This window comes from Egretta garzetta, unplaced genomic scaffold, assembly GCF_000687185.1.
Source record: "Egretta garzetta isolate BGI_Z169 unplaced genomic scaffold, ASM68718v1 scaffold56, whole genome shotgun sequence".
Classification (NCBI taxonomy): Eukaryota; Metazoa; Chordata; class Aves; order Pelecaniformes; family Ardeidae; genus Egretta; species Egretta garzetta.
This window is the reverse complement of record NW_009260182.1, coordinates 3,955,617-3,968,992: the sequence shown is the minus strand read 5'-3', so window position 1 is coordinate 3,968,992 and position 13,376 is coordinate 3,955,617. Positions and strand designations below refer to the sequence as shown.

At 33.7% G+C, this 13,376-nt stretch overlaps 1 protein-coding gene across 4 annotated transcripts in view; it reads right to left on the bottom strand.

Annotated features, from left to right (window-relative positions):
• KCNMA1 (potassium calcium-activated channel subfamily M alpha 1) overlaps window positions 1-13,376 on the bottom strand; it is a 502,288-nt gene that overhangs the window by 156,705 nt on the left and 332,207 nt on the right. For 3 of the 4 annotated variants that reach the window (XM_035897306.1, XM_035897307.1, XM_009641982.2), the window contains exons 7-9: window positions 12,674-12,749; window positions 10,762-10,932; window positions 9,011-9,102 (exon numbers count right to left, since the gene is read on the bottom strand). In XM_035897306.1, coding sequence (XP_035753199.1) covers window positions 9,011-9,102; window positions 10,762-10,932; window positions 12,674-12,749 — 339 coding nt within the window. Of the gene's footprint in view, window positions 1-8,820; window positions 8,913-9,010; window positions 9,103-10,761; window positions 10,933-12,673; window positions 12,750-13,376 lie in introns of all 4 variants that reach the window. The other variant, XM_035897308.1, reaches the window with a different exon arrangement.

Sequence of the window (13,376 nt, the reverse complement as noted above, 5' to 3'; positions counted from 1 at the left end):
GCCACTTATTTAGCCAATGTGTATAGTGAGCCAGAAGAACGTTATAATATTTTAACCATTGAAAAAACTTGTCGATGTACTGTATACATGACAAAAGCAAAGACTGGGAACAACTCATCTAGAACAGACACTTCTGGACAAAAATAAAAAGACATACCAGACTGGTTTTAAAAAAATAAATCTAGCAGGTATGAAACTAAAAAGTGTTACTCCCAAATTTGCCTTTTTGCATTAGTCATTCACATCTCTCTGTGAAGACAGAACATAAAATCTTCTGAAATCAAGACATGATGTTTTTTTAAGAATTCACCTGTAAGCTATTTTCTCACTGATTCTCAAATCAGGCTCTAGAAATCTTCCAGTACAAAGACGATAAGTAAAAAATATTCAAGGATATAGCAAATTGTCTGTCGAGTGCATAACATCCCAGCAACTTGATTGTAACATTTGTTCTCCTTCAACTGCTTGTTAGAAAGTAGATTTTCATTATTCTCTTTACTCCTGAAGGATTAAAAATTTCAAAAGTATTGAAGTTACCGGGAAGCCAAAGGAACTGACTTTCAAATATGTATCAACATGAAATGTGTAAAAGAATATGACTACACTGTGACTAGAGATGTGATAGCCGTATGTGAGAACATGTCTGAGGTACCTTTAATTACTGTAAATTGGACCTGATAGCTTCAGCTGCCATCTATTTAGGAACCAGAGTGAACTCATGCAGTCTGTACTGAAGTTGCTGTGATTAATTCTGACAGAAACTATCTGTTATTTCCAACAGGTCCCATGCTCTTTAGAATCTCTCTTATATTGCGAGTAAAGAAAAAGTAATTAGTTAATACCAGAAAACACTCAAAGAGCTACATTCAGTATATGGTATTACAGCACAGATCAGTGGAACAGCACTGGAGCATACATCAGATTAACATAAATGGAAAACCGTTGATGTCAGACATTTGAAAGTTACCTCTCATGCAGATATTAATTTACCCTGTGACCAATATAAGTACGTAAAATTAAGAATCAAGAAGGATTAGTTTCAAATTCTCTTAAACGTAAAATTGGTAATGTGTCACACACAAGACCCTAATTAGTTGCGAATTATTAAAACTATGAAACTGTATCAACTGCATTTACACAAACCCAGGTTTCAGTCTTGCTCAGTGAATATTGGTGGTGTGTCACTGGCAACCTTTAAATACTAGAAATTATTTATGAAGTGCATAGAAATAGTATAGCAAATTCGCTTATACAGGTCTTCAAATATTTTATGCCCACCTGAGTGAGATTTCTGCTAGAGAACAGGGTGACAGAGTGCATTTCAAATACTTTAATCCTGGATAAATAGTACACTCCTTTGTTTAAACTGCATATTAGAGCTTGCATCTAAGCCTGTCTGCAATAGGATGCCACCATAAGTGATTCACTGGGAGCTACTTTGTTTATTTCGACTTCCTTGCTCAGTTCCAGCTAAATGAGTTTATCTCACATTTTTATGATCTAAGGAATTGTGCAATACTTGTCTATAAAGCAGGTTAAGAAATAAAAGTTAATATTCTTTGCTTGATGCATACATCTGAAACTGCAATAATAAGACGAAAGCACAGTGATTTGTTTTTTCCAGGGTCTGGATTAGTTAAGAAGCTTCCACTGTAGATTTAAGTAAAGGATGAATATTCATCCTTTAATTCAGTCTTGATGGTAATATTATCTAGAGTACTTCTGCTTTCATAAAAAATACTACAACATTTAGACACAACACAGCTATATCACTGTAAGAAATAAGTGAATAATTTAGTATAAATAGAAGTAAAAGCTGTTAAATGCTATGGCATGCACAAGAGGTCCATAATAGAAAGCTTACAGTAAAATGCAGGCGTAAACCGCATCTCCAGCATTTGCATGGGAGTTGCAAACAGACCTTAATCTACTGCTCTAATCCCTTCAGACCCTGGGCTTCCTTCTTGTACTATTTTGTGCAGCAGATATCACACACACAAGACGCTCTGTTATTACTTTTGAAATCAATTGAAAATATTCTCCCTTAAATAAATTGCTTCCTATGTTCCCACCATTACTCACTTTCAAATTGCCTTATGCATTTTTTTGAATACTTAATGAGTCAAAAACCAATTAAATCCTTTGTAAGTAATGCAGGAGTTAGTAAAGGCTTTAAGATTTTTGAGCATTTCATTCATGACCAGAGCCAATGCATTTCTTTCCATAGAAATCAGCCTCAAATGTTATCACTAATTTTCTGCAATGGAACAGCCTGTATATTTTGTAGACTATGGTAGATCAGCAGATCTATAAACCAGATTCAGTCTTTCTTGGGTCAAAATTTAGACAGCAACAACTGCTATTTTTATGCCAAACCCCAAAGTTTCTTTGAAGTTTAGGCAGAGAGAAGGAAAAGTTGAAATTTTTACAATTTAAACAAGAAATACAAAATTAATGCAGTTATTGTAGGAATGGAACATGATTTGGGACATAGAATACACATTTTTTAAAGTCATAATGTTGTTATATGTCACTTCCCACATTTCCTTTCTTGCTTTCATAAGAATGGATATAATTTAATAAGCATGAAAAATAAAAAAAAAAAGTTTGTCCTATTAGTTCTATCTGTCAGTCTATTTAACACTCATCAGATTTTCTTTATCACTAAGTGAGACTTCATTTGAAACAGTGAGGTTAGAAGAATGGCTAGCAGATGGGAAATAGAGACATCCCTGGGGATCATAATGCTATCCATGTCACATTCTCTTATTACATTCTCATCCCACTGGAAAATAATATCTTACATATTGTATCAAATTATTTAATATAATAATCTAATGTCACTTTCTGTGGAGCTATGCTTCTCATTACTGCAGCAAATGGACCTTTGCCAAAGAATTTGGATAAGCCTTAATTTTTTTTTTCTAATTTTTAATCAAATTCAAATGTCTAATGAGTCCAAGATGGCCTGTCAACTTAAATTATCTGTTTGTCTTTCTGTTTACTATATCTATCTGTCTACAGTTTTTATTTTTCTTTGTGAAGTTTAGTGATTGAATCCCATGTTTCCTTCTGGAAGGAATCTCTAACAGATGATTCTTCCCGTTGATATGTTGATGATTTGCTAATTTATGGCTTGTAAATTTAAGAAATCTGAAGAAATCTCTGGGAAGCAGAGCAGATCATGAGAGAAGAGAAACGAGGTTTTAATAGCTTATACAGTAAAGAACTGTGATTTCATTAAAATACAGTTTTTAATCTTATATACTAACTACAGTAATGCCTCTGAATCATTCTCTTAAAATCTTTTGAAAATTTAACAATGTCTAGCATAAATATTTACTATTGGGACATGATAAGCAGTTTATATATATACATACAGGTATAGAAAATAATAATAATATCTCTCTGCCAATATCTATTCATGTGAAGCTGTATTCTGCTTGCTGCCCTCGTAAAGAATCTCCATTGGATTTGATAGCAGTTTCATATGAAAAAGGCAAAAAGAATTACGTCCATGGAATTATAAGTCAATAATTCAAGGTAGAGGAAAGATTGAAAAAAAAGCATTAAATAATCCAGTCTCTCTTTCAGTCCATTGGTTTACAAATGTTCTTTCCATATGCTTTCTAGAGCTTTGTGAGGGCTGATTTACAATAAGCTAATGTCTTCAACCAGAAAATATTTCACAGAATTAAAATTCAGTCTGATCATATGAACACATGAATACAGAAATGAAGCAATTGGATAAGAACAATCTTGATTCTCAAGTAAATTAGTAAATGCAGAATAAAAGGTTAATTATAAATTAGTAGAGGTAAAAAACATCTGGATCTTTAACCAAACCTCAGAATAGACCTGAGTAATATGACCGTTATAAATAAATAAATAAACCTTTACTTTTTTTTTTTTTTTTTTTTTTTTTACTTAAAAGTAATACACAGATGATCTTGTAAGTCCTATTTTGGCTAGGACTGAATGTGTAAGTTCCAAATATCACAAAAAGATTGCAACAGCAGAATTCTACTTATCCCAAACCAAGAATTTTTTGAAGAACCCCCCTGTCTCATAAGACTTAAAGCCTCAACTTTATAGTTAAGAGGTTAGTTGGAGCACTTGAGAAAAATCACCCAAAGCCAAAGTGATCACTGCCTCTTCCAGCCTTCCAGAGGCATGCGTGCACGAAGTAGCCTGCAGTCTTAGTGCTACGTTCTAAAAACAACAGTCTATCAACTATGGTGACGGAGTGGCAGATACTTTCTCATCCTTCTATGGTACTTCACTTTAAAAATATCATGCTAAAATCATCCCTTGAATCATGAGTTCTACAGATAGGTTACAGAAAGAGCCTAAACAGAGTAAGTCAAATTGAAACCCTTAAAAAAAAAAAAAAAAAAAAAAAAAAGAGCTAAATGTAGACAGGGTGTGGGGAACCAGCTGTTGGTCTCAAAATTATTAAGAAAAATGTCTAAGAGAAATATCATTAATACTCAAGCTATATACCATTTCAGTTTGTAACATGAAAAAAAAAGTCAAACAAAAAAGCATAAAACTTCCCCTGCTGGTATATATAAAAATAATATATTATTTTCTAATCTAAATTCTAATCTATAGACTTTTTATAATACTGAAATAAAAGGTCAGATTTTTTCCTTCTCCACTCACCTACATTAACTCTAGCTTTTATCTCCAGTATTTGTATACAGTATTTTGTCATTACAAACTCCTTTATCTATTAATCATGATACTAGCTTGTAACTAATTTACTTTATGAAATTACCTTAATATAACTTATTTCAAGTACATGATTTCATATAGTTATTTGTTAGCATTCTAGTAAGTTTCACAATGTTTTAGTGAGCTATGTCTGATCTAATATTGCAGATATTTTGCCGTGTGATGACATAATGCTTGGTGATGAAGCAATTAATGAGTTAACCTTCATTATAAATTTGTCTGTTTTGCATTTTGAAAGCACTTTGCATCTTCAGAAAGCATAAACTTGACTTTGTTATATCTTACAAAAACTCTATCAGGTAGTTACTAGTCTATTACTAATAAAAATATGCCAACTGCTCAACAGAACAAGTAAGTTAAGTAGTTACCTATTTCTACAGAAATCAGCAGAACGTTGGCTAATATGTAAATAATATTATGTGCTATACCTGCTTTGCAAAAAGTATTTCCCAAAATGTAAAATCACATACTACATAATACACCCAAGTAAATGCACAGGAAGCACAAAGAGTAGTAACTGAATTGCTCATGTGAAAAAACAGAAAAACTGGAATATACTGGAAGCCACATCACTGTTATCCCGAGATACCTCTTAGCAGTATAAGAAAATAATATTTTTTACAGTTCTGATTGCTTCTCATGCCTGAATTTTATTTCCCAATTACATCTTTGTAATATATGTGTATTCAATATCAACTGTTTTCTGTCTTTGTAACTACAGTCTGGTTTTCTCTGTATCATTTGTATTTAGTGGTGACTATAGCAAGAAGCAATTGTTTGTTTGTTCTGAGTATAACTAAGCTAAGAGGGCCAGTTTTTTCCTCTCTACGTCCACCTGGTTCTGGTGTACCAGGGCACATAGTAAAAACATTACAGAGTCTTCTGATGAGCTGATCTGTAAACAGCAGCAAAATAGCTGTTTAGCAGTAATCTCATTACCTATAAAGCAGATATCATTGCTTATAAATCTGAAATTCAAAACAAGGATTGTTACCTGTTTTGGTAATTTCTTAATTTTTTTTTTTGCACTAGGTTGTAATCTGCAACAGTGAGTACTGATGTTTATTTAACAGGTGGAACGTCAATCAAAGACCGTAATAAAATTCCTGCTTTGTGTTCTATGAGACCTTAGAAGTCTCATTACAGGGATATATTACAAAGCAGAGATGATAAATTAAATTTAAAATTTAAAATTCTCTGTGGACTTTTGTAACAAAACTACCTAGTATCTAGTAAATTTAACCAGTGATAATTGCATACTGCCGACAAACTACTTCTGTTTCCAAACTCTGTACGTATGTGTCTCATGTAAGAGAGAAATAAGCTTCTTTATTGTGCAAAATAATTCCTATCTAGTTTATGAGTCCTTTGGGGACTTTACTGGCTGAAAAGCAAGATGAAATGTGAGATCAAACTTGTTGTTTCTCTTCTTCAGTAAGTGGAGCTTGTAGAAATAACGTTTATGCCTACATTCTAGCTGCTTCAATTGTTACAACTCTATAGCAAGGCTCTCCTTACTCTTAAAGCCATGTAGTGCAATCCTCAAAACTTACATGATCATGTTAATCTTAACTTCCCACCTGAATGTTTAATAATCATACAGAAGCATGTTATTCTACAGACATAGTTCATGAGGTAACATGTATAAACATATATATAAATGCTACAAAGCAGATTCCATGTATTTATCTATTTTAGTGAAAGTTAGAAAGTATACACATTTGCTATTTTAAGAGCTGAAACTACATCTTTCAACAAAATTTAGCTGCTTTCATTTTGTCCATGCATTTAATTTTATCTAGAAACCTTCTGACGTTAGGAATAGAACAACTGTAGTTTCTCATTATGTTTGCTGACAGAATCTATGCTTGGTTGCTCAACTAGAGACCTTACATTGCTAATTACTACCACATGCCCATATCCCAAGCAAAGGAAAACTTATTGGTTCTGACAATCCGTTCTCTCAGCACCGAATTCCAAATGAAAACTTAAATTTTGGCCAAACATAACATTTCATCAATCTTGTTCTACTGACTGCAAAAGCAACATCAAACAACGGGTGCTAATGGCTTTTACTGTGCAGTTCCCAAGCTTAGATTCGCTGATGAAAGACCCACATGAGCAAAGGACATCTTTAAACTACTTAGTAATTAATAATTGAATCAGAAAACAATGCATAAAGTAAATTGAACAGTTTGTATGCTGCTGACAGAGCTGAGTTTCAAGCAACAAGTTATATGGGCAGTAGAGATCAGCAGAGAAAGCACTGGTAACAGAGTGAGCTAAAACCAAACAGATAGTGCATATAAATAAAGACAAAAAGAAAGGTGAAAAAATAAAATTAAGCACGCCCCAAAGCTAGCAGAGGCCCCTAATCTGGAGTTGAGCTTTTCAGGATGTGGGGTTCTGGCTGAAGATCAGGTCCAAGTTTAGAGACATCTGAGCAATGCTGGGTACTAGTGACAATGTAGAAGGGGAGAGACTAAAACTCTGTATGCAAAATAGTTTTTAACCATATTCCCCTCTGCTATAACTCCTTTGGAGCCTCAAACACAGAGGTCTAAGTTCTGTGTTTGAAAAACTTCTCCCTTTGAGAAACCAAGTATGAATACAAATATGAAACTGAGTAGGCCACTGTCACAAATAACCATTTTGGGAAATTAATGATACTACTCTAGCTCATAAATAAATAATTTTGTTAATCCGGATAAGTGAATTATGATGCAAGTTTCCAACATTTTTTTTTTTAACAGTAAAAAAAAACCCCATTTAGACATTTGAGGGTATCTCAAAAAATGAAAGTATTGAAGTTTTCAATTGTGTCATCTAATTGCTTGAGTATTATTGAACATACAATAGTATAAGCTATAACTAAAGAAAACACTTTTGATTTATCTACCCAGTGATGTAAACCAGTACTCTGGAATTAGCTCTGTGGGACATTTACAGTCTTTCTGCTCCACAGAGTGGAGAAACAACTTGATAAAACCATACTCCACATTTATAAAATGATGCATGGGTGATGATTTGAAAGGAATAAAGTAAAAATTATATCTTCTTAAAGCAAGGAAAGGGACAATTAATTAGATGTGTTACTTGCAGTACCTTCTTTATGTTACATGGAGAGGATTCTATATGACTAGTCTTTTAGGGCAAATATATCGGTACCAGTGAATATCATCATGATATGTAATGAAAGAGAAGATGGCAACACTAAAGATAATATAGACGAGAAACTACTGTATTGTCAAGTAGATCTAGTTCATTAAAGGTTACATCCCAGCAGGTCTAAATGCTGGGAATGCCAGAAAGAGCTGGTTTTAACTTGATCAAGAAAACAAGCAGGCTTTAAATAGAAATGTAATGAGCTAATGTAATAAATAAAATTTAACTTTTGCTACCAGGTAAAAATAGTATTTTTTACGTGTTTGGGTTTTTTCCATACTATATTGATACTAAGGCTACTACTTGCTCTTCTTAGGATAGGTTTTATACGGTGTGTGGAAGAAAATCACTTTGAAGTCCCTCGTCATAGATCCTAAAATCACAAGTGTTTGCAATATTCATATGAAGTCAACAGGAGCTGCATGAGATCTGCACCTGCTGTTTGAACAATGAGAAACAGCACCATCAGACTTCTGACATAGCCAGTCTAATGGAATAACCCAACCAAGATAAATCTCTTATTTTGCATTCCAGTAAACACAAGTTTTCTAAAGAACTGAGTTGTCTGAAATATCATGTGAATTATCATTGTCGCTTAGTTAAGAGATGACCACATGATGCCCAAAACTGTGAAGTGACAAGTCAGCCTTGTTCCAGAAGCTAACTGCATAGGCAACAGCAGCATTTTTTACAAGATATGTCAGTGTAGTCTTAGTGGTATCCAGGTTCTCTTGAAGTAGGGACAAAATGTTGTGACTTGTACCATAGCATAGCCCAGGTCTCTAATTATAGTGTGACAACTCTCCAGTGGTAACATCTGACGTCAAGGAATACAGCCTTATAAGCTGTGAATCAGCTATTACCACCTTCAGGGGCTCTTTAAAGTCACACAACCACACCTGGTCTTTTTTGACTTACTTTCTGCCACGGGTTGAGTTAAAAGTCCCGCCGTATTTCTTCCGATTAAGGATGAGAGCAGCAATTTCTGGCACGTAGCGAGCAAACATTGCCTACATGCATGAAACAAAAACAAACAAAAAAAAAAGAAAATGGCATGCAGAGAGTGTTCTACTGCAGCAGAGGCAGCAGAGCCTCTTGGGATACTTACTTTCTTCCACTAACCGCACTATAGGAACCACCATATTTCTTGCGGTTTCCTATTAACTCTATGATTTCAGGGACGTAGCTGGCAAACATGGCCTAAGAAGAAGATAGGAGACAGAAGAAAAGACTAAAAAGAGAGGCCAAAGAAAGGGGGGTGATGAATATTTTCAGAAGATATGTATCTTTAAGATCTGAAAATGCAAAAGAATTAGATCTATGAAGTTGTTTAAAAAGAAAATTTTAAAAATGCAAAAGTTTTTATCAAACAAAACAAGAGGGCTCAACGTAAAAGTTGGTCTTGGAGAAGGTGCACACCTTATAAAGAAAATGGTCAAAAGAGGAAAAATAGGCACACAAAACAAGAACAAAATTAATTCCAACTGGTATCTAATCATAAAATACAATTATGTCTAATTCTTCCTTAAGAGGGGAGGGGAAAAAACCTATCCAAGCTCCACTGCAAAAACCAAAACCAAGTATTATCATTACTGTTACATTTCTATTTTAAAAACCAGACTTTTCCCCCCCAAGATTAGGATTCAAAAGAAGACAAAACCAAGACGGAATCAGGGGTTACTCCCCCTGCCAAGAAACAAAAAAGTCACCCTCACCCCCACCCACCCCCCAAAAAAAATTTTTCCAAAAGTTTATGTTTTTAAAAGGATTGGAATAACATACGATAGAAAAAAGGTTTTGAGGAGAAAATAAAAATTATTCTGCCATGTTTTGTCCAACAAACATCTTCCTTGTGGCTGGATACTTTGAAGAGCTACTGCCAGTTGACATGGTCTTTGTCTTCGTATGTCAATAAACATAGATGGGAATGCATATATTTATGTGCATATATATACTCATATATACGCATCTGCATGTGTCTCATATATGGCATTCATAACACCAGTTATATACATATCACCTATATAAGATGTATGTATATGTGAAATCAATATATGAGAGTAAAGTAACAATATACATATGTATGTATGTGCACAATATATATTGTGAATCATCCATAAAGCACTTACCTTGCACAGTGTAAATATCAAAATAAACCTTGCTGGTTTAGAGAATAACATTGAAACAGGTCCTATAATATTACTACCACTGACAAGTAACAGCAAAGCTGACATAAGACAATTAGTAACTTTGGTGCTATGTACATACAGGACAAAGAACATGAGAATTTGCTGATATCGAAGGATACTGGTTATGGCCATATGATAAATTGTGAGTTAAAATTGTGCTATATGACACGAAAGGATGTTTGAAATTAAAGAGAATGTGTTTTGCCATCATCTGGATCAGGCAAGCTGCTCTTTAAGGCAGTCCAAAGCCACAGTGTTTGTTGGAATTCTGGGAAGGAACACAGAAGGGTGGGTAGGACTTCTGAAACCGCAAAGTGCCTTTAAGTACCAATAGCAGCCTTAAAAAAATGCACTACAGTCAGTCACTAAAAATTAAAGGACTACAAATAACATTATACATTGAAATATTAAGGCACTTTCTGTATTCACATGCATTACTCATTTAAATAGATTAGAAAAATTCTGACTGTACTAAACTGGATTAATTTGACAAGCTCTACCAAAATATTTATCTATAGAAAAAAATGGGTGTATTAATTATATTTTAAAAATCTGCAATTAATTTTAATTCACTAAATGAGATATTATTTAATTATAGCACTGAGATATACAGGATTGAGTATTAAGGTAGCAATAATAATAATAATAATAATAATAATGAAGTTTTTACCAATCCCCCAAGGATGAAGAAGACCATGAAAAGGCGACCAAGGGTTGTTTTTGCATAAACATCTCCATAGCCAACAGTGGACATTGTAACCATCAGTAAATAAACACATTCCCAATATGTTAGCGGTTGATTATTTTGGAAATTTTCCCATGGATCCCCTGAGTTCTCCACCTAAGATGTACAAGAAAACATATAATGAATTAGTAGTGTTGTACCACGAATTACAAATATTTGTGTGTGCGCATGTGTGTGTGTGTGTATATATATAATCTGGCATACAATATAAGCTCTGGATCGTTTCCTGTGATTTATTTTGAAGAACTACAGAACCTAACCCTGTCCCAATTACAGCACTACAGTTCTCTTGCCAACATGCATAACCTTGCCACTCATACTATTTATGGAAAGTAGCTTTTCCATTCACCACTAAATAATATAATTTATTAATGCATCTAGATAAGTTCATTTTATAGCAATTTGTTCAGAACTTTTTCAGAGTGAATCTTACTTGCAGTACAATTATACTTCTTAATGGTTTTGGTTTAAAGTATTATATAGCTATTAAAGGCATTAGTGACATGTTAAGTTTAGTGATAAACTATCACTTTCCCAACAAGCCAGTTACTTATGTGACAAAGTTATAAATTTAACAGTGGGAAAGGAGCATGCCCTCTGAAATTTGTTCCAAAGTAAAAAGTTTGAAGTTTGAGGATTCCTATGGTAGAAGAGAAACTTATGCTGAAAAGCAAAAAAAAAAAAAAAAAAAAAAACCCAAACCAAACAAACCCAAATCCAAGCCCTAGAAAATAGCATTCCCTCCCTCCTGATGTAATTTTAAAAAGCTTTTTTTTTTTTAAATAGAAAAAGCTGATGTTTCTATGATAAAAATACTATATTTACCCAGAGGAGTGTAAAAATGTGGTCATCCATGAATGAGAAGTATATCATAAACAAAAACATCCAAAATTTCAGTGTGTCTTTATAAGAGTGAAAATTAAATGACTCTCAGGTATAACAAGACAAACAGTCTCTATTTAATCTTATATAGCCTGGATACAGCTCAAGGTAATTCAAGTGAAGTCAATTAAATTGCTCTGGACTAACATTGATATAATTAAATTATAATATTAGTCCAAAACCTTTCCTGAATAACTTCTTTCTACTACCACCTTGAAATTTTCCTGATTCTAAGTTGATCATAAAATGTACTTAAAGGACAAACACTCAACCATATTTAATTATGTTTGCCAAGCAAATCAGTAAAAGCTATTAGTTTAAAATGTTTAAAATCAACAATTGACATACACCTATCATACATATGAATATTCACATTTATGAACTCGTACATACTTTTATACTACCTTGCATTTATCAGGTATTGCTAGGTGCGGAGTAAAAATCTATTACAAATATTTATGTTATCAGGGACTGAAAGCTACACCAAAAAAATTGAAATTCAAAAACAAGAGAAGGAAATAATGTCTAAAAAACTGCTACCCGGAATGTTAGCAATCCCATTACTTCTCCTGGAAATACAGGACTGCTTTCCTCTGGCACAACCATTGATCTCCCAGGGCCCCAGTATCATTTCAGCTCCGCCAACCCCTTCCAGGAAGCACTTGGGTAGTTCTTTAGGAAACATTGCCACCTACTGGTAAATTGTAATCATTCAAGAAGTTGCATCAGTTCAAGTCTCATACTTTATTGCTGAGGTTAATGATGTATTACTTACTATTTGGAATTAGTTTTGAGTAAAAGCCTAAAATTCAGGAAGCTGTGATGTCTTTTTTTATTGTACTCGATAGATTTGTTAAGGGATTATCCAGAGCAAGGCAATTTCAGGTAATAAAGTATCTCAGAGAGCAGATGATCCATGAGAAAAAGTCAATGAAGTATTTTCAAATGTACTTACCAAATGTATGAACCCAGCTGCTGTCAGCCACGTGCTGATAAATATAGAGCACAGATTCACTAGCTTGATGGAATTACTGAAAAGAAACAAAACCCAGCAACAAATATGAACTTAGAATGGAATTTATCACACATTTTTAATATGTACCTGTATACAACTGCATACGTTAGACTGAAAGAGTCTGATGATGATTTCTGAAGGGATGCGGGCTCCCTAAAAAACGTAATCAAAAACCTGTGCAAAATATGTATTATCTTGTCTTTCCAGAGTTCACCTTTGCATAATTTAGATAGCTTGAAAGAAAAATTCCAATGCATTTGAGAGCAGAAAGACAAATTGAAACCTTAGCTACATCTGTACTCATAATCAAACAAATGGAAATAAATAATGCATTTTCACAAATACTTTGGTTGCCTTTCAGTACACTCACCTTCTCCTTTTTCATTGCTATACACCTCAGCAATTATTTACATGTAAATATTCTGCTACCCTGCAATACATCCATGCAGGCCCAATGAATTAAACTGAGCAATGCCAGTTAACATTAGCTGCTGCACACTGCCTTTATACATACGATTGACTGATGTGTTTTGAATTCTTTCATTTTTTGTTAGCTTGCATGCTGCTTCTATATTCATTGTGCTTTTGACCCCAGACCTGTGGTGGCTTTAAAAATAACAGCAAGAGAATGTTTTTGTTGCAT